Source organism: Mirounga leonina, unplaced genomic scaffold (genome assembly GCF_011800145.1).
Source record: "Mirounga leonina isolate KUSES-001 unplaced genomic scaffold, KU_Mleo_1.0 Mir_167, whole genome shotgun sequence".
In the NCBI taxonomy this organism is placed as follows: Eukaryota; Metazoa; Chordata; class Mammalia; order Carnivora; family Phocidae; genus Mirounga; species Mirounga leonina.
The window spans coordinates 3,622,749-3,644,703 of record NW_023270422.1 but is presented as its reverse complement, the minus strand read 5'-3'; the positions used below and the strand labels follow the sequence as shown (position 1 = coordinate 3,644,703).

At 39.2% G+C, this 21,955-nt stretch overlaps 1 protein-coding gene across 2 annotated transcripts in view; it reads right to left on the bottom strand.

Moving 5' to 3' along the window:
* Positions 1-21,955, bottom strand: part of SPIRE1 (spire type actin nucleation factor 1) — a 204,719-nt gene that overhangs the window by 172,385 nt on the left and 10,379 nt on the right. For both annotated transcript variants that reach the window (XM_035013854.1, XM_035013855.1), the window contains exon 2: positions 6,090-6,124. In XM_035013854.1, coding sequence (XP_034869745.1) covers positions 6,090-6,124 — 35 coding nt within the window. The remainder of the gene's footprint in view (positions 1-6,089; positions 6,125-21,955) is intronic.

The following is a 21,955-nucleotide window of genomic DNA, read 5'->3' as shown; positions in this document are numbered from 1 at the left end:
GGGGGAGGGCTGAAGGTTCAGGGGCTGCAATCATTCCTTTGCCCAGTTTACACTGAGCAGGAACACAGTCCTGGCTATACAATGCCAGAAACTGTAGTCACAGGTAGAGACATATATAGAATAAGGAGATACCTAGCCATTTCACTGCCCCAAATGGGGCACTAAACTAATCTTTAGCATTATGCAGATGCCTTACACTGCAGATAAACAAAGGCTGGATAAAGACAAACAAATGAAAGGTGAAGGGAAGTGGTTCTGCTACACATTGGCTACACGACCTTGGGCAAGTTACATAACCTCTCTACTTCAGTCTCTTTCTAGACTTTGTTTCTAAGTTTGTTATGAGAATTAAGTTAATGTCTATGACAGTATTTAGCATATACTTAGCTCTAAAGTATTTTTTAAAGATGCACATGGGAATGAAACAGAGTATTTATGTACAGTATATATGAAGTCTATTCAGAAGATGTGAGCACAAATCTTCTACAGATTCCCTCAGTAAAGATTACAGTTTTCCGCTATGCTACAATTTTTATAAACTAGCTTTATCAAGATTAAAGTATTGACAAAAGTTAACTTAACTTTATATAATGCTTTAACCTATTCCACTCAAAACACCGCTCATCTACCAAGGGAACAGAATTGTTCTAGTTATTCATTTAACCTTCTTTCCTGCTGAAGGGAAAGGGCCTCAGTGCTTCATAATTAGTGGTGGTTAATAGAAAACAGGAACGTGGTGAAATTTGGAAAGCTAAAAATTTACAACAATGAAAATGCCTCAATTAAAATACTTAAAAATTCAAATCCTTTATGTTATAGCATTTTTAAGCGTTTGGTAATTTTCTTCAAGTATAAAAGTATAACCCACAAAATTATTTAAATAATGGCAGTAGAAAAAACTTGTAAAATGAGGGTAAAAGCTCCCCCAAGCTGTGGACCAGAACTGCCTCTTTAAGAGGCAAGTACCCACAGGTACAGGTCATTCTTAATTTAAGAGTTTATAAATGACCAGGCTGAGCTGTGAGCACTCCCAGAGAGAGAGAAGCAGGGGTAATACACTGTTTAAATTACATGCCCTTCTCAAAATGAAAGGACAAAATACAGATCAGCGGTAGACAGGGGCCCAAAGCGGGGGTGGAGTGACCACCAAGGGGCACTGGCAGAGTTTGGGGAATGACAGAACTTGATTGCAGAGATGGTTAACACAACTGAATATCTGTTAAAACCCGAAGAACTGTAACTGAAAAAGGTAAATTTTACTGTATGTAAATTATACCTGCAAAAAATGTAAAAGAGATATAGGAAAAAATTAAATTGCCTATTAAAGTAAAAAATTTTACAATGTCTTTTAAAACAAATTATATGAAAAATTTCCCTTAATGAGTTCAAATGTTGGAATATACTAGTATAATTGAGTACATTAAAATATTTTTCCAAACAGGGGCACCTGAGTAGCTCAGCCGGTTGATTGTGGGACTCCTGGTTTTGGCTCAGGTCATGATCTCATGGGTGGGTCCTGAGACTGAGCCCTGCATGGGACTCTGTGATCACCAGGGGGTCTGCTTGAGGAGTCTTTCCTTCTGCCCCTCCCCCCACTCGCACATGCATGAGAGCACGGGCTCTTTCTCTCTCTCAAATAAATAAATCTTTAAAAAAAATTCTTTCCAGTGAGAAATAAGGTATAATACTTGATCTTTTAGAAACATTAAACTATCTTGAGGAATAAGATCACATAAAAGTTGACTGAATGCCTATGTATGGCCTCCTTGCTTTCTCTAAACTCATAATTTTGTTTGGTTTTTCTGAATATAGGAAAAGTCTTAAAAAGAGAGTTGAAAGTAAAACTAGAAAATAATTAACAAGTCAAGAAACAACAGATGTTGGTGACGATGTGGAGAAAGGGGAACCCTCCTACACTGTTGGTGGGAATGCAAACTGATGCAGCCACTCTGGAAAACAGTATGGAGGTTCCTCAAAAAGCTGAAAACAGAGCTACCCTAACAACCCAGAAATTGCACTACTGGGTATTTATCCCAAAGATACAAATGTAGTGATCTGAAGGGGCACGTGCATCCCAATGTTTATAGCAGCAATGTCCACAATAACCAAAGTATGGAAGGAGCCTCGATGTCCATCAACAGATGAATGAATAAAGAAGATGTGGTATATATATACAATGGAATACTATGAAGCCATCAATAAAATGAAATCTTGCCATTTGCAATGATGTGGATGGAACTAGAGGGTATCATGCTAAGCGAAATAAGTCAATCAGAGGAAGACAAGTCTCATATGATCTCACTGGTACGAGGAATTTGAGAAACAAGACAGAGGATCATAGAGGAAGGAGGGAAAAATGAAACAAGATGAAAGTGGAGAGGGAGACAAACCATAAGAGACTCTTAATCTCAGGAAACAAACTGAGGGTTGCTGGAGTGGAGGGGGTGGGAGGGATGGGGTGGCTGGGTGATGGACATTGAGGAGGGTAGGTACTATGGTGAGCGCTGTGAATTGTGTAAGACTGATGAATCACAGACCTGTACCCCTGAGATAAATAATACATTATATGTTAATTAAAAAAAAGAATTCATAATATGATTTCTCTGTACTACAAAAACTATTAAAATACACAGTTGAACATTTCAAGTTGTATGTCTCAGTGAGGATCCTGAAGGCCCAGAAAGATAAAGGGATTTTGTTTTCACTAGCAGTCACCCTGAGGCTCCTAGTGGTCCATGACCTTGCTTAAGAAGATGACTTTCTCCATCCCAGGAAACTATACACCTCCCAACTAAGAATAATAGGCTATATTCATTAAGGCAGGCTTTATGCTAAACTCTCTGCAATCACAACAACCCACCTTTCAGATGAGGAATCTTGAGGCTGAGAAGTGAGGGAGAAGGATGGAGCAAGCAACATGCTACTCCACCTTTTCCAGGGCCCTTCACAGTTCTACTCATCTACAACTTGTGAGCAGCCCTTCTCTTGGTCTGCATTTAATGCCAGAGCTTTCTGAACAGAAGAACAATGGAAGGGCAAAAGAGGCTCTAACAATCACCTTTCTGATCCAGGATCACCTCACTCTCAGAAATGACCCTGTTGTCTTACTGACAGAAAAGACGGGCTTAAAACCTTATTATCAAAGATTCCCTCAACTTCCCATTGTCTTCCTCAGGACTGCAGGTTTTACTGCTCTCAGCCCTCAATCCTGTTTCTCGGGCAGAAATACCGTGCTAACCACACCCCAGCCCAACAGCTCTCAGACTGTGGTTTTAGGACCCTCTGACACTCTAAAAATTACTGAGGAGTCCAAGGAGCTTTTATGTATGTGAACCATAATCTATCAACATCTCCTGTATTAGAAATTAAAACAGAAATTTTTTATTTAAAAATTTAATTAAATCATTTAAAAATATTAAACATGTTAATATAAGTAACATTTTTATGGGAAAGAAACCTCTATTTTCAAAAAAAAAAAAAAGAAGAAGAAGAAGAGTGGTATTGTTTTGCATTTTTGTAAAACTCCTGAAGGTCATGCTTAATAAAAGCCGGCTAGATCTTATATCTGCTTCTGAGGTCTGGCATGACATTTATAGTTACACAGTCATGTAGCCAAGGAAAACACCACTGTACCCTCAAGAGAATGAAAGTAGAAGGGCAAACAATGTCTTAGTATTACTTCAAAAACAGTCTGACCTTGAAAGGGTGTCAGGAACCCCCCAGAGCCCTCTTACCACACTTGGAGAACCACTGCTCTAGTGAAGCCAGAGGTAGTCCTACATCTGATTTCAGCAGATCCCCACTCTCTAACTTGGACTCCAACTCACTCTCTCTTGCTTCCTTACCACCGCCACCCCCCACCCCTTCAAATGTACCATCTTCCCTAAAAAACAAAACTTTCTACTTAAGCTGTCTTCTTTTTCTTTCAAGTCACCAAACTTCTTGAAAAAGTAGTTCCCACAACCTCTACTGCCCCTCCTTTTTATTATTTTAATTAACAAAGTAATACGCAGAGATGTTCTCATTTAAAAAAAAAAATCCAAACAATATAGATAAATCACCATCTACAATTCCAGTCTCTAACCACCATTACCCCTAGAAAATACTCCACGCTGTTAACTAAATAATTGGATTGAATTTTTTATTTTCTTGTGATTTTCCCTCATCAAATAGTCATTTTAAAAAATCCTGAAAGGAGGTTCTGTTTAGATTCCAATTCTTTTGGTTACCCAAGGTATGGGTCACAGAATAAGAGCTAATAACTAGGAGATTACAGAGATAAAATGAGTGATGTTCCTATACAAAGTGAATACTAAACAAAGTGCTACAACCATGCTGATTTTATGGTGATACAACATAAGACAGTGTCTTCAGGATTTGTATAACATGTCACATATATTTGCTCTTTAAAATTTTACAACCTGTGAGGTCAATAGGAATTATGATTAACATTTTACAGATAAGAAAGCCAAAGTTCTAGGAGAGCAGGAGAAAAAAATACTGCTCAAAATTACATAGCTAGAAAAACGCACACCAGAAACCACAGACAGAAGTTATATTTTCTGACTCAAATCAAATCCCACTCCTTTATATTACATTGAACAGTACATCAAAAATTCTCACAATATAAAGTTCTACTTTTTAAAAAATTAAGTTCTTGCCTATTTTTAGAGCTAATTTGGAAAAAAAATTATCTCTACTTCCAAAGTTGAAAATACAAAAATGAATTGTATAATTTCTGAATGTAAAAAAGAACAAATGATTTTTGCTTCTTTATTATACAATATAATCCCTTAGGAAGCTTGCATTTTATTTAAAATAACAGTTGAAATTTACTAAAATCTACATCAACATGTAGACGTATTACCATATTAGAAAAATAACTTCTTAAATCCTTTATTTAGGCACTGCCATTAACAAAGACCCAAGACTCCTAATGTAAAGATGAGGCAACAGTTGCTGCAAAGAACACCAGATGTACACACTTCATGGATGCTACCCTCATATTTCAGTGCTACCCTTGAAATTCCTGCAAGGAACACAGGGAATCACGTGGAAATTCCTTAAAGTTCACAATCAGAATTTTGAACTAAGATAACAAACTATTTGATTCATTATTAATCTCACTGAAATATTGTTTCTAAGCCCCTATTTTTTTTTCCTACACCAAGGCAGCTCCAGAGGAGCTCAAAATATTTATGATTTATTTATTATGACACATTAGATTGGATTATGAAAAAAACAACTTAAACTATTTCTTATTAAGGGCTCTGAATCTTAGTATCTCAATTTCACACATAACATGGGAAAGTTTTAAAGCCATGATTAAGGTAATCTTCTTTTTTTTTTTTAAAGATTTTATTTATTTGACAGAGCACAAGCAGAGGGAGAGAGAGGGAGAAGCAGGCTCCCTGCTGAGCAAGGAGCCCGATGTGGGACTCGATCCCAGGACCCTGGGATCATGACCCGGGCCGGAGGCAGCCACTTAACCGACTGAGCCACCCAGGTGTCCCGATTAAGGTAATCTTTTTAACACACACTGGCATTTTAAAAATATGGGCAAGAGGGGTGCCTGGCTGGCTCAGTGAGTGGGGCATGCAACTCTTAATCTCAGGGTTGTGAGTGTGAGCCCCACAGTGGGTGTGGAGATTACTTAAAAATAAATCTTTAAAAAATATATTTAGGGGCGCCTGGGTGGCTCAGTTGTTAAGCGTCTGCCTTCAGCTCAGGTCATGATCCCAGGGTCCTGGGATCGAGCCCCACATCGGGCTCCCTGCTCAGAGGGAAGCCTGCTTCCCCCTCTCCCACTCCCCCTGCTTGTGTTGCCTCTCTCGCTGTGTCTCTCTCTGTCAAATAAATAAAATCTTTAAAAAATAAAATAAATAAAATAAAATAAAAAATATATTTATATGGGCAAGATAACGAATTTTTCTTCACATTTTACTCTTTTTAAATGTAAAAGATATATACCTGCTCTCAACACATCCTTGTCAGAAGACCAAAAACCCATGAGATATAGTTCAATATTTAAGTTAATCTAAAGAACTGCAAAGCTACTTTACTAATAAATATTTGAGTATTTCTCTTACCTCTATTTCTGTACAATGTGAATATCCCAATTTACCTGTAATAAAAATACAAAAAGTTACTTCCAAAGGATTTTAGCTTTTTTATCACTGATAAAAATATTTGAGCTACCCTGGCATGGCTTCATTTTATCTATGAAAATCTATGCAAATAGAAGGTGCTAGAATGACCAATATTCTATAAGGTCCTGCCTAGAGATTTGTTTAAATAGGCCCATAAGAAAACACTAAGTAGGAAGATGGGAAGAATATACTCAATTGTAATAAGACCTAAAACACACACATATTTAATATGCATATATACAAGTTAATGAAAGTAAAATAAAAATATTTTTATTGAAGTCTTTCTTTTTAAAATATCTTCAAATATTTTAAAGGTATTTAAAAGGTATCTTTCAAAATACTCGAAAATACCTTCAAAAAATCTTTAAAAGATTCTTGGGCTTTTCTCCAAATATATATTCTAGTTTAAAGGTACAGTGATCATTTCAATGAAAGCATAAATGTCTCAAAGTAATATTTTCTTTAATATATGATGGTTGTTTTTCTTTGATATATGATTAGATAAAACCACATAATTAATTTAGTAATTTTTCCAATAGAGGATCACCTAAAGAATAACTATAATTGAACAATATTTCGGTGTACCAACATCAATTTTCTCTTCATCACTGAAACATAATAGCAAGGAACATGTACAATTATATCTTTCTGTCAATTTGGATGAATAAAACATACTTTTTAAATAAAAAAACAGCATTTTAAAGATCACTTATTAAGCAGTTTTAACAAAAAGAATAGGCTACATATTTATATTGGGTACTGATCAATTTAATTTCCCCAGTCCACACTTGAATATCATTGTTCTCAGTTCAAACATACATTAACCTCTACCTCCTTCCCTCCAACAACACTCTCCTTCCTCCTAACTGCTTCCTCTCTCCAGCCTCTGACTCCCACACCTACCCCTAGCCCACAGTGGTTGTTCCAGCAGTCTGTTTTCTTTAATGCTTAACGAGAATTTATACACCTTAGAGTTTATGATGATACCACACACACAAAAAAAGCCCACAATGTTTTTTATGTGCCTCCCGACTCTTAAAATGAAAAAATTGAAATCCACAATTTCTGATGACCTAATGGTCCTAATGTGAAATACTGGCTGAAACTGAGACCAGAAAACAAGGGACCATGGGTTCTGTGGATTAAAAATTATATATGAGCAATAAATAAAGATTACATGAACAGAGAAATAAAATGGGTTTAATATATAAAGGTTTTACATACTATGGTTTGATAAATACATAACTGTTATTTATATATTTATGTATTGTTAAATGAAACTATATATTTTATATATATTAAAGTCATTAAAGTTATATAGCATATATTTTTATTTATATATATATATGGCTGCTCAGAACATTAGTGCTTTTGGTAGATTAATTATCCTATGACTCCTATAGAGAAGGTGATTAGCTTAACCTAGGAAAGTACTGTAAACAGCAGCAGTTCAAAGAGGGGCACAGACTACCTCTCAACAAATCTGGGGAAGGGAAGGGAAGGGAAGGGAAAAGAAGGGAAGGGAAGGGAAGAAGAGAAAGGGGAGGCAGGGAGGGAGGGAGGGGAAAATACAGTGTTAAGACAACAATAACAGAGAGTAATCTCTTTGAGAGTACACAGATGTACATCTTCAGTATAATTATTCTTTGTTTAATATTTTATTTATTTATTTGACAGAGAGATACATAGCAAGAGAGGGAACACAAGCAGGGGGAGTGGGAGAGGGAGAAGCAGGCTTCCCACCAAGCAGGGAGCCCGATGTGGGGCTCGACCCCAGGAACCTGGGATCATGACCTGAGCTGAAGGCAGACGCTTAACTACTAAGCCACTCAGGCACTCCATTCAGGATAATAATTCTTAAGGTAAATAGAATTGCAAAGAAAGTGGTAGGTTTGTTATTGGTAGTAAAGTTGGTAAAAAATTTTGTAACGGTTTTATATGTATTGTAGCACTGAGCAAACAAATATGCTGATGTTGCTGGGAATCATGAACTGAAGGAGAAAGACCATACAAACCTAACATGTGGGAAGGAGAGGAAGAGCCCTGTGGTAGTGAACTGGAATTAGGGGTATTATCTAATTTCAAAAAAAAAAATACTTCCTAGCTCTTCTTCCAAAAGAGGGAGAAGTAACAGCACCTCATTTTGCAAGAGCACACCTTGACCATTTCCCCTCAAAGGAACCAGTACTCAGGGGATTGGCTGACTCCATGGACGGGACAAGTGGAGGTGAGGCCATTTCAGACAGTGCGCTGTGTAAGGCCTAGCCCTGAACAACCAAGGTTATGAAATGGGTCTACCAAGATGTGAAATTACAAGATAAGCTGGAACATCTTTCTGTACCAGAAAGTAATGAAGTACTCGAAGAATAACAGAGTGATGTCAAAATGGCACAAATCCTATGAAATAAGGTTTTTTCCCTGACCTCTATTATAAAACTGAAAATGTTTTCCTATAAAGAGCACCAAAAATTTCTGTGTGAGTGCACCATCGCTTCTGGTTATTCAATTTGATCTGGTGACTAAACCATGCAACTATGGAAATGTGGTTAAGTATGAAGTGCCTGACCACCTACACTACTCTGCCATCCAAATCCCTGCCCAGACTCTGATGCAGGAATTAGAAAATCCCAATTACAAGACAGCAGAGCTTAAAGGAACCTTGGAAATGATCTTGCCCAATTCATTTGTTTTATAGATGAGTAATCTGAGCCTGACGAATCAAATGACTTGCACAAAATGACAGAGCTAAGAATAGACTCCAAGGCTCCTGACCCTGTCATGAGCACTGGTGTGGTTTTGCTCTCCTGTCCGCCATTCCCGTGTGCAGGGACCAGTGGGGTTGGGGAAAGGGGCTGCGGAGGTGCTATCATAGCTATCTACCCATTATGATACTGTTTCTGGAGAAATGGGGGAAATGCATTCCTTGATTTAGCAGTTGGAAACTACCAATATAGCAACCAAGAAATTTTCATTTGACAACTTTTGAGTCCTTCTTTAAAGGTTACCACCTTTCTGGAGCCAAACCTAAGGAATCCCTCTAAAACCTAGAATCCTAGGACTTCACTTTCTACAAGTCGAGTAAACTAAGCCAATGGTAGGTCTAACCAAGGTTTCAGATTATTAAATGCAGTGCATTAGTTCTTTCAATAAGACCAACAACTTTACTGATTTATTGTTAATTAAAAGGTTAGATTAACTATCTGACAATGCAAAATAAAAGGAGATATTTGGAATGATATTTAAACATTAAGTTTCAAAATACTCCAATATTATTAACATACTTATACACTAGGAAGAAGGATGATTTGCACAGTAAGCCAAAACTTCAGCTCGGTGTTTCCCAAAAAGAATGGGCATTTTAATAACGCTGGAAGAATCAAGGCTGCGTTTTTTAGGCCCTTCTTTTTAACTCATTCTGAAATATCCGATCTGCTCTTAAGATTTACTAGACAAGTTCCCTCATGTCCTAGGAAATACAAAAACCAGTCTTCCTATAAACTGATATAAAATGGCTTTAAGGGATGCCTGGGTGCCTCAGTCGGTTAAGTGTCTGGCTTCGGCTCAGGTCATGATCCCTGGGTCCTGGGATTGGGTCCGCATCAGGCTCCTTGCTCAGCAGGGAGCCTGCTTCTCTCTCTCCCTCTGCCTGCCACTCCCTCTGCTTGTGCTCTCTCTTCCTCTGACAAATAAATAAAATCTTAAAAAATGAAAAAATAAAATAAAATGGCTTTAAAAAATGAACTATTCCTGGGCGCCTGGGTGGCTCAGTCGTTAAGCGTCTGCCTTCGGCTCAGGTCATGATCCCAGGGTCCTGGGATCGAGCCCCGCATCGGGCTCCCTGCTCCACAGGAAGCCTGCTTCTCCTTCTCCCACTTCCCCTGCTTGTGTTCCCTCTCTCGCGCTCTCTCTCTCTGTCAAATAAATAAATAAAATCTTTTAAATAAATAAATAAATAAATAAATAAATAAATAAATAATGAACTATTCCTAATGTAAAATATCATAAAGAACACCTCAACTAAGATAACGAAGACATTTTAAATCCTAAATGCTGATAATCAGACACTTTCATTCAAAAGTCTGCTCATTGTTACCAGAGAGACCATTTCAGTGAACACGTCTTGGTAGACCCACTCATAACCTTGGCTGTTCAGGGTTAGGCCTCACACCGCACACTCTCTGAAATGGCCTCAGCCCAGTGGAATCACAAAATCTGACAGACCACACAACTATGGTGGAAATTAAGGCACAGTTTCAGAAAAAATTTAAGGTGCTCATGTAGATGTATAATACTTTTAAATTAAGGTGGTAGAAACCTCAGCATACGGCTGAACTGTCTGTCACACAGTCACATTATCAATATGATTCATATTAGCTAAATAAGCAGAAGGCAAACATGCCTGCCAGAAAGACACAGAACCCCTATAATCTTTACAATAAATAAACAGCTCTCAGATTTATTCTCCAAATTTCTCCCATGTGAGCAAACTGCGGGCAATGATTGGGTCCATCTGATCCTTTGAAAGTATGTTATTTTTTCATGAGCTGAGCATTCAGTAGATACACCCTGTCCTCCTGGCAGCTTGCCTCTGCCCCTCTCATTCATTCAATAAATATTTGCTGAACACCTACTAAATACTAAAATACTGATGATACAGCAGCAAACAAGCTACACATAGTCCTTGCTCCCTAGGGCTTATATCTTAGTGAACACAGACCCAAAGAAGCAATCAAACAAAATTAATTACAACTGGTAATAAATGCTATTAAGGACAGAAAAGGGAGAGAGAAAATAACAGAAATGATCCAATTTAGAATAGTAAGGCATGACTCCTTGAGAAGATGACATTTAAATAGAGACTGTGAAGTTGGGTAGCAGCTAACTGCAGGGCTGAGGGAAGAACCTGTCCCAGAACCAGGAGGCAGCCTGTGGTAAGGCTCTGGAAGTGTTTGGTAGGTGGGTAGCATAAAATGCATTTGGAAAGACAGGCAGGGGCAGATCACACAGGCCTTTCAGGACAGTGTAAGAAGTTTAGTTAGAGGTTTGATGTTAAGTACAATGGGAAGCTACTGGACGTTAACATTAAGCAAGGACATGAGCTGATTCGAGGTGGGTTTCCAGGTTGGTCCTTCTCTGTGGAGAGGGTCAAGGTGAAAACATGGAGGGTGGACAGCCTCACTGTCCTGGATAGCAACAGGGGGTTGGGGGCGGGGCAGCAAACATGGAGGACAGCCAGCCCAGGTGGTGGCAGTGACCAGGAAGAAAAGTAGAAAATTAAGATATAATTCAGAAACAGAATTAACAGGTAATGGATTGGACTGGGGGTAGAGCAGGGTGAGAAGGAAAGAATGATACCCTGAACAAGTGCCATGTTTTCAGGAACATTATTCTCAAAGACTTAATCAAAACCGATTAACATCAAGCATACGTTTAAGAACTCTAATACTCTGCGGGCACCCAGCTGGCTCAGTTGGAAGAGCGTGTGACTCTTGATCTCAGGGTCATGAGTTTGAGCCCCGTGTTCAGGATAGAGATTACTTAAATAAATAAAGATAAATTAAAAAAAAAGAGCTCTAATAGTCTTTAAGAGACAAGTATATATTAGGTACACTTTCTGGACAGCTTTTATATGAATACTAGAGAAAAAGAGTACAGTTTTAAACAGGCCAAAATTTAGCAATAAAATAATCCGTGCAGCCTAATCACACCTGGGTTTCTTAAACATTGTGGCCACTGAGGGCTCAGAATCCACGACCAGATGTTTCAGTGTGAAAAGTTAGGACACTGAAACTGCACAGTCTTTAGCTTACACCCATCTCCCCCAACAAAATCATTTTTGCCAAGTTATATTTTTAACGAAAGAAAATGTTATACATTTGACACAAGAAACAGCCATATAAGGGACACTTCTACTTTGGTTGTTAAATGATCAAATCATTATCCTCTATGCCACAGCATTTCACTAGTAAAGCTGCTCAAAGATTAACAGAAATTTAGGATTTAGACATGGGAGAAAATTGGTATACTTGCTAACCAAACAAAGACTGTGTGTTCATCAAGTTCCTCTTCCTGGCCTGCCTGTCAGGAAGAATGGAATACAATTTAATGTTCCACTGCCACAATGGCCCTGTGCTAATGTATTTTCTTCTTCACAACAGTTGATGTTTAAGCAAGAATTTAAGTAAGCCTTTCCCGTAGTTGCCCTGGGAAGGCAGTGAAGCAGAAGAGAAAGAGCAAGCCTTTAGACTTGTGCAGTCCTGGATTCGAATCTCACTTCCATACTTAACTGTGTGATGTAAAATCCTTCCCAGAGTTTCCCACTTTCTCATCTACAAGAAAAGGGAATAATATCTACCTCATGAGGCTTATGTGAAAATTAGATGAAAAACAAAATGTTTTGAAGGGCTCTGCATGATGCCTCCTGCAGGGAGGGGCTCAGCAAATGGTAGCTAAGCTTACCACTATTAACCCTGTGGAAAGACGAGAAATATAGATAAACTAAAATAGAGTCCTAAGGAAAACTGGCATAGCAAAACATGTTTACTAGGATTACAACCATATAAAAGAGATACCAATTTTGAAATGAAAAAGTAGCTAAATCATATGAAAAATCATAAAATTCCACTCATTTTTACACTTCATTAAGATCTTTAAAAGCCACTACCTTTTACTTTATACTTCTCTGCAGACGTTCCGCACACATACCTTCCCCCCAACTCCTTATCTGATGGTGCCCAGGATGATGACACTCATCGGTCAAACAGCTGGAGCTCAGCAATGGCTCAGGCTGGGGTGGTGAAGTGAAGTTTCACCAGTTATTACTCAAAACTGAAAATAAAAAAGCTTGAAATGGCAATCTCTATAATCAACTCATAAACAAAAAGACTATAAAGTCTGCAGAACCTGTGAATACTTTACATGGCAAAGTGATTTTGTAGCTGTGATTAAGTTAAGGCTCTAGAGATGGGGAGATTATGCTAGATTATCCAGGCGGAACCAATGTAACCACAAGGAGCTTTATGAGAGACAGGAGAGTCCAAGGAGCTGTTATGATGGATGCAAAGACTGGAGCCATGTGAATGCAAGAAGGGGGACACAAGGCAAGGAATGTGGACAGTCTCTAGAAGCTGGAAGAGGAAAGGACCAGATTCTCCCCTGCAGCATCCAGAAGGAATACAGCCCTGCAAATAGCTTGATTTTAGCCCACAAGACCCATTTTCAGACTTCTAACCACCACAACTTTAAGGTAATAATTTTGTGTTGTTTTAACGACGACATTAATGGTGATCTGTTACAGGGTATGAATACACAGACCATGAAAAGGTCAAAGCAATATGACATGCTCTCATCATCCCAAACACGACCCCCAGGCTACCCTGTGTACGGTCTAATCCCATACAGAATGTCCCAGAGTAAGAACTCCCCCCACGCCCCCGGCACAAGGCAATAAAACACAGTGGTTAAGAACAAGGGTTCCAGGACAGACTCCTGGGGCTTGAATCCCAGGTAGGTTACTGGCTAAATTTAAGGACTCTACACATCAGTCTTCCATATGTAAGGCAGAGGCTAAGAAGAGTACCTGTCTTGGGGCACCTGGATAGCTCAGTTGGGTTAAGCGTCTGCCTTTGGCTCAGGTCATGATACCAGGGTCCTGGGATTGAGCCCGAAGTTGTTGGGCTCCCTGATCAGTGGGGAGCCTGCTCTGCCTTCTCCTTCTGCCCCTCCCCACCATGCTCTCTCTCAAATAATCTTTATGGGGTGCCTGGGTTGCTCAGTCGGTGAAGCGTCTGCCTTCGGCTCAGGTCATGATCCCAGGGTCCTGGGATGGAGCCCCGCGTGGGGCTCTCTGCTCAGTGGGGAGCCTGCTTCTTCCTCTGCCTGCCGCTCCCCCCTGCTTGTGCTCTCTCTCTCTCTGTCAAATAAATAAAATCTTTAAAAATAAATAAATAAATGTGTGTGTGTATATATATATATATATACACACACACATATAATGTTTAAAAAAGAAGAGTACCTATCTCATAGAATTGTTGTGAGGATCAAAAGAAATAATCCAAGAAAACTGCTCAACTCACTGCCTGTCACTGAGTATAAGCACTTAATATTAGCTCTATTACCATTTAAGTCTTTGAGCCTTCTCTCCAAGGAGAAAATAAGCCAAAAGACCCTTATCTCCCAAACCCAAAAAGCTGTAAGTCAACAGATCACTTGGCCCCTTAGATACCTATATAATTTAACAAGCCCTCACCCACGCCCTGGCCTGTAGGTGCAAAGCCCGCCACCCAATCTCTGTAAGTTCTAGGGGTCTCCTGTGTCTGCACGCAGTGTCAACCTGAAGAGAATGCAGCTGACCCTTCCTACATTTGTTAAACTTTCCTGAAGCTATGAGACTCACAGGGAGGCATTCCAGTCCTCACCCTTCCCTGTTCTCCCCTCATCCTCTCACCATCTCCCTCCTGCCTGTCTCCTCAGGGTAGCTTAGTGGTCGCCTTTTACTGCCAGCACACACCCATGAGGGTCTTATCTTACCTCCCAAGTGCTCCCTCCAAAACTGACAGCACTCAAAGAATAATTCTGGTTATTATAATTTTTCATCTCCCTACCTTGAACATCTCTTGCTGAAAACTTCATTTCTATTTTTACAAGACACCAACCTTAAGGGAAATGCTATGAGCAGTGGAACTATTCCAAACACCTCTGCCAGAAATGTATTAAGAACAAAAGGCATCCATCCAAACTACCCTGACCATTTCTAGAAATAACATCCCATTCAAACCAAACCCCACAATGCTCTTTTAAACTCTAAGAAAATTGTTAATGAAATATCTCATTAATACTTATAGTTAATCAATACTTGTTCTATATAGATCAAACATATTGTAACCCTGGTATAAAACCTTCATTTTTACAGCTGAGGAGGCTCAAGCTCTAGAGAATAAATGACTCATTGAAGGTCAAAGAACTGTGACCAGTTACCCAGGCTGCTGACCCACCCAACTGTCCTACATTCTCTCCTAGCTCAGTAAGGGAAAGACTAGGAAGCAATGGATGCCCAAAAGTGAAGCACAGGGTCAGCACTAGTGGGGAAAGTTTGGGAATTTTAAAAACAAACTTTCTTTTTTAAAAATTTTATTTGTTTATTTGAGAGTGAGTGAGAGAGGGAGCATGAGCTGGGGCGGGGGGACAGAGGGAAAGGGAGAAGAGCCCAAGGCGGGACTCGATCCAGGACCCTGGGATTGTGACATGAGTCGAAGGCAGATGCTTAGCCAGCTGAGCCACCTAGGTGTCCCTAAAAACAAACTTTCTAAGTACCACTTCGGTTTACTTGTCCACTGCTCATGACTAATAAATGTGGGTAAAGAAAAAAAATATGCTGTCTATGTGAGCTTAATGCCGTCTTAATAGAACAAAGAATCCCTGACTAATCAATATGAACAATACATTTAATCACATTTTGTAGGATCTGGACCATAATCTTATTATTTTAAAGAACTGTAGAGGCATAAAGACATCACATTTTTTTTGAAGAGCTGGTGAAAAGTGGATTAAATTTTTTGGGGGGTGGGGGAGTGCAGAGGGAGAGGGAGAGAATCCCAAGCAGGCTCCAAGCCCAGCAGCTCAGAGCCTGATGCAGGGGATCGATCTCACAAACTTGAGATCATGACCTGAGCCAAAATCAAGACTCGGACTCTTAACCAACTGAGCCACCCAGGCGTCCCCAAAAACATGGCTTCTTATTGCCAGTCACTTTCCTCGGGACTAGAGTCTAGCCCTTGGACCTCCTATCAGTGGCTAAAACCAACTACCAGACTTCCCCAGCAGAGACCACTTACTGGCTCTTATCTGCAGCTACTGTCTGCCCTTTCTGGCTCTGCTTGCTCATCAGATGATGAATGGATTTCTTGGGGCCTGGCTGTTGTACCAAACACCCCTGATTTCCAGCCCTCCATGATGGTAGGCCTCACCACCGTCATGGCCACCCCCAATCTTGGAGAAGTTTGGCCCAGACCCCAAACCCTTCCAACCTATTCCATGGTACTAGAGTGGCCAATTTGTAACTGATCTTGTTGTGAAATGAAAGTTTTAAAAATATGTTTTCTTGGGGGTGCCCAGCTGGCTCCGTCAGAGAAGCATGTGACTCTTGATCTTGGGGTTGTGAGTTTGAGCCCCACATGGGGTTCATATAAAACATATAAAAAATATGTTTTCTTAATTATTAGTATTATTTTTTTCTTCCTATTCAGCAACCTCAATTAACCAAACTTTACATCATCTCACAGAACAAATATCATTAAATATCAAGTATTTTCCACTAAAAAATAATTTCAGCATAACTGTTGTCAATAAAACTCAAGTATTACTTTTGCCTATTTTATGTAATATGGCAACACTCAAAACTTGTATAGCAAAAAGGTTTCATCTTTTGTGCCAATTCAAACTAAATGATAGTGACAGTCTAGAATGCTATCCTCAAAAGAGCTGTGAGGGCAAGTATGGGGTGGGAGACGCCCATGGCCATTTAGCAATGTTTGCCATGGGAACAGAAGGGAGTGACAATGCAGAAGCCACATTCCTTACACTCCTGTGTTAGAGGACGGGATGATGGAAGTTGTGGTTCTTTCTGTAAACAGTGTGGACTTGCATTAAAATTTTCCCCTAGTGATATTAATTCAAACACTAATTGCTTAAATTTCATGAGACCTCAAAAATACACTGAGATCACACAGCACTCTACCACTTTATTCAAGAATAAGGAGAACTTGGAGGGGAACTTCCCCAATCCAAATCCTAAAAAGAGGTCTAGTAGCAAGTGCCAATTCTAAACAGTTTTGTATTTCCCAGCAAATGAATTCTGGTTTTCATGTATTTCATAAGCGCCACTGTGTTATTCTCCTTAGAATCTCCTCTCCCACTCTGGCATCTGATCATGAAGGAGACTATCCCAGCCAACAGAACCCTTCCAGCAAGGTATCTCAGGTACTTCTATCTCTGAACACAAGTGCCTTTAGTTATAGCATCATAACTGCCACCCATATTCACTTACCCCAGTATGTTACAATAACAAGCGTCAGAGCTGAGAATTAAAACCACACCTTCTACTGCCTACTCTTATATATCTGTTACCATGTGACATTCAACAGGTGATCTGCAACCTTCTGGAAGAGCAAAGGAACTTGGTAGGAATAAATATGACTCCACTGGAAAAATATTTTTTCCAGGCCAATTTAATTTCTAACAAGTATAAGTCATCATCTTCCCACCCTATGCTGCCTCTCCTGCCTTCCCAGCAGCCAGGCACCCAGATGGGAAGTCTGAGAGCCTTCCAAGAGTCCTTCCTCTTTCTCACCCCCATACCAAAACCTAAAGGGCCATGTCCTGTACTATTTCCTAGATCATTCTCAATCTGACTCTTTCTCCCCATTTCTACTGCCCTCTTTCAGACCTCCAACATCTCCTATCTGAGGAGCCATAATACTCCCAACTGGTTAGGCAACTTAAAGGCTACTAAGATCTAATGATAGTATGAAATGCCTACTGGTATCTCTCCCCTTGTTTTTACCCAATTCAATCCACCTTCTCCAAAACTCCCATAGTCATCTTTCCCAAAAGAGAAATCTGCTTGTAAGCATTTTCCTGCTTAAAAGCCTTATATGGCTCTCCGTTGCCTATACAGGCTATAAATACAAACTCAACAGAACGGCACAAAAATGTCCTTCATAACCTGGTCCCAGTCAACATACGTTTCTAGCCTGTCTCATTCTCCACCACGCCCCCACACATCCTATGCTCCAGGCACAGTGGACGCCCACTGCAAAGAAGACAAACAGGTTCAACCTCACGTGCCAACTCCACAAATCACTGGTAGTGGCTGCCTGAAGCACAGCTGAGAACTCTGAAGCTGCTTATAAATTTAGCAGCAAAAATGCAATGACTGATCAAACAGTGTCTGCTTTTGGTATGGGGAAGTGGGCGTCAGCACAAATGCATTCTACGATCCACGTACTACTGTTCTTGGAATAGTTTTCCACATTTCTGCTTCTGCCTAAGTGTCCTCCTTTATCCCACTGCTCATCCTTCAAAGCCTCTCCAGAAAATCGGTCTCTTTTGTGAAACCTGCCCTATATCATACCAGCAGTCAGTCGCCCTCACCCTTGGCTCACACAGTTTTCTGTACATGTCTCTATTACTTTAGAATTACTGCAACTATACTGTGTTAGCTTATGCACCAGGGATCTTCTTGAAGGTGTGGGTGCACTTTTTCTTTGTGTCTTCAAATCTAGTACAGTGCACTTTGAAGGCACTCATGTGCTGGTGGAATGAATAAATGAAATGGTGTAATGGGAGATTCCTCTAATACGGTATGATCACTAAAATCCAGGAAGAAGCGGCCAAATCCAGAACCGACAACCCGTGGTGACTGTTAGTGCGGCATTCTACCACTACTCATCAGCTATGTCTATATACATCTTTATCTCTCAAGAATACAAGGTATTAAAGAGTATACTAGATATAAATTTGGCCTTCAGTTAGACTAGGCCATGAAGAAAATGGGAAGTATGAGGGAAAAAGACAACAGACCCCAAATTTTTAAAAATGCATTAGCATAAGTAGCACAAAAAGATCTGAGAGTTAGTTTTCAGAAGTTAAATATGGACCCGCAAATCCCACTATTATTAGGGATATAGACTTCCCATATACACGACACTAGTCAAATCCTTATTAAATTTATACCAATGTCCCGGATTGGTTTTAATGTTTTAAAGTTTGTGAGGTGCATAAGGGAAATGCAAATCAAAACTACAATGAGGTAGTCCCACCTCACACCTGTCAGAGTAGCTAAAATCAAGAACACAAGAAACAACAGGTGTTGGCGAGGATGTGGAGAAAAAGAAACAATTGTGCACTGTTGGTGAGAATGCAAACTGGTACAGCCACTGTGGAAAACAGTGTGGAGGTTCCTCAAAAAGTTAAAAATGGAACTACCCTATCACCCATAAATCACACTACTGATATTTACCCCAAAAATACAAAAAATTAATTCAAAGGGATACACACCACTATGTTTACAGCAGCATTATTTACAATAGCCAAGATATGGAAGCAGTTCTGTGTCCATCAACTGATGAATGGATAAAAAAAAAGTGGTGTGTGTGTGTGTATTTATATATATATATAAATATATACAATATATAAAAATATATATTGTATATATTATGGAATATCACTGAGCCATGAAAAAGAATGAAATCTTGCCATTTGGAATGACATGGATGGAGCTAGAGAGTATAATGCTATGCAAAATAACTCAGTCAGAGAAAGACAAATATCATATGATTTCACTCATATGTGGAATTTAAGAAACAAAACAAATGAGCAAAGGGGAAAAAAAGAGAGAGACACAAATCAAAAAACAAACTTAATTATAGAGAACAAATGGATGGTTACCAGAGGGGAGATGGGTGGGGGAATAAGTTAAATAGGTGATGGGGATTGAGGAGTGCACTTGTCCTGATGAGTGCCAGGTAATATATGGAAATGCTGAATCACTGTTTGTACACCTGAAACTAATATAACACTGTTTGTCAACTAGAATTAAACAAAAACTTTTTAAAAATTCAAATTAAAAAAGAAAATAAAGTTTGTGAGGTGCAATCATTATGGAAAACTTTTGGCAGTACCTACTAATACTGAAAATACCCATACACTATGAACTAGCAATTCCACTTTCTGGTATATACTCAACACAAATGCTATATTTGTTCACCAAAAACATGCTTACTAATGTTCACAACAGCATTATCCATAATTCCCAATACCTGAATACCCAAATGTAAGATCCAAAAAATCAAACATCCATGGATAAATTATGGTATATTCATACAAGGGAATATGATACTAAAACGTGAATGAACAAACTACAACTATAGGTGGCGCCTGGGTGGCTCAGTCGTTAAGCGTCTGCCTTCGGCTCAGGTCATGATCCCAGAGTCCTGGGATCGAGCCCCGCATCGGGCTCCCTGCTCTGCAGGAAGCCTGCTTCTCCTTCTCCCACTCCCCCTGCTTGTGTTCCCTCTCTCGCTGTGTATCTCTCTCTGTCAAATAAATAAAATCTTTAAAAAAAAAAAAAAAAACTACAACTATATGCAACAATATGGATCAATCTCACAAAGTTCAGAGAAAAAAAGTTAAGACATTAGGTAGTATAATACTACTTGATTCTATATACCTAAGTTCAAATATAGGCAAAACTTATGATGTTAGAAGTCATGATAGGGGTGCCTGGGTGGCTCAGTCGTTAAGCATCTGCCTTCAGCTCAGGTCATGATCCCAGGGTCCTGGGATCGAGCTCCACATCGGGCTCCCCACTCCACGGGAAGCCTGCTTCTCCCTCTCCTACTCCCCCTGCTTGTGCTCCCTGTCTCGCTGTGTCTCTCTGTCAAATAAATAAATAAAATCTTAAAAAAAAAAAGTCATGATAGTGGTGACTTGGTGGTGACTTAGTGGTGGTTGGTGACTGAAAGTGTTCACAAACAGGCCTGCTGGGATGCTAATAACATTCTGTTCCTTGATCTGTATTCTGGTTACATGAGTGTATTCACATTGGGAAAATTCATCATTTATGCACTTTTCTATGAGTTACATCTTAATTAAAATTTGCTGTTAAAAGGAAAACAAAATCGGGGCGCCTGGGTGGCTCAGTTGATTAGGTGTCTAACTCTTGATTTCACCTCAGGTCATGATCTCAGGGTCAGGAGATGGAGCCCCACATCGGGCTCTGTGCTGGGCGTGGAGCCTGCTTAAGATTCTCTCTCCCTCTCCCTCTGTCCCTCGTCCCCACCTCTCTCACCCTCTACAAATTAATTAATTAATTAGGTGCATGCCCATTTAAGGTTATAATATCTTCATGGTGGTTTTATCCTTTTATCAATGTGGCTATAGTTGACATGTATAGGGTTACACCAGCTTTCCTTTTTTTTTTTGACTGAATGAATTTAGCCATTTTTTTTACTGAATTCTGGGTGAATTTAACAGTGGCAGACCTGCACTAAAGTAAATGCTAAAGGAGTTCTTCAGGCAGGAGGAAAATGGATCCCAAGAGAAAGTAATGCAGAAAGAAACACAGAGCATGGAAAGGGCAAATATGTGGAAAATCTAAATGAATATTAAATCGTACAAAAACATTGTCTTATATTTAAAATCTATGATAAACTAAAATACACATCAACAATCATACAACAACAGAAGGAGATACAAGAAGTTAGAATGTTCTATGATCTTTGCATTGTCTGGAGAGTAATACAGTAAGTAATTTATGTAGACTTTAATAAAAATTCAACAATGCATGTTGTAAAGTAACTACTAAAAGAATAGTAAAGGAATGTACAGTAAGCCAGCTAATGAAGGAGAAAATTTTAGCAATTAAAAAAATTCTTAACCAAAAAGAAGGTAAGGGAGAGAAAATGAATACAGACCTGGTGGGACAAATAGAAAGCAGATAGTAAGATGGTATATTTTCAAACCCAAGTAATTATATTAAATGTAAACAGAATAAGGAATCCAATTTAAAATTAATGATCATTATATTACATAAACAACAAATCCAAACTATATCCTGCTTGTAAAAGACGCACCTTAAATGTAAGAATGCTAAAAACTTGAAAGTAAAATTATGGGAAGGAATATACCATGCAAAGATTAATCAAACAAATCTGGTGTTGTAAAAAAAAAAAAAAGGAAAGCTGGTGTAACCATATACATGTCAACTATAGCCACATTGATAAAAGGGTAAAACCACCATGAAGATA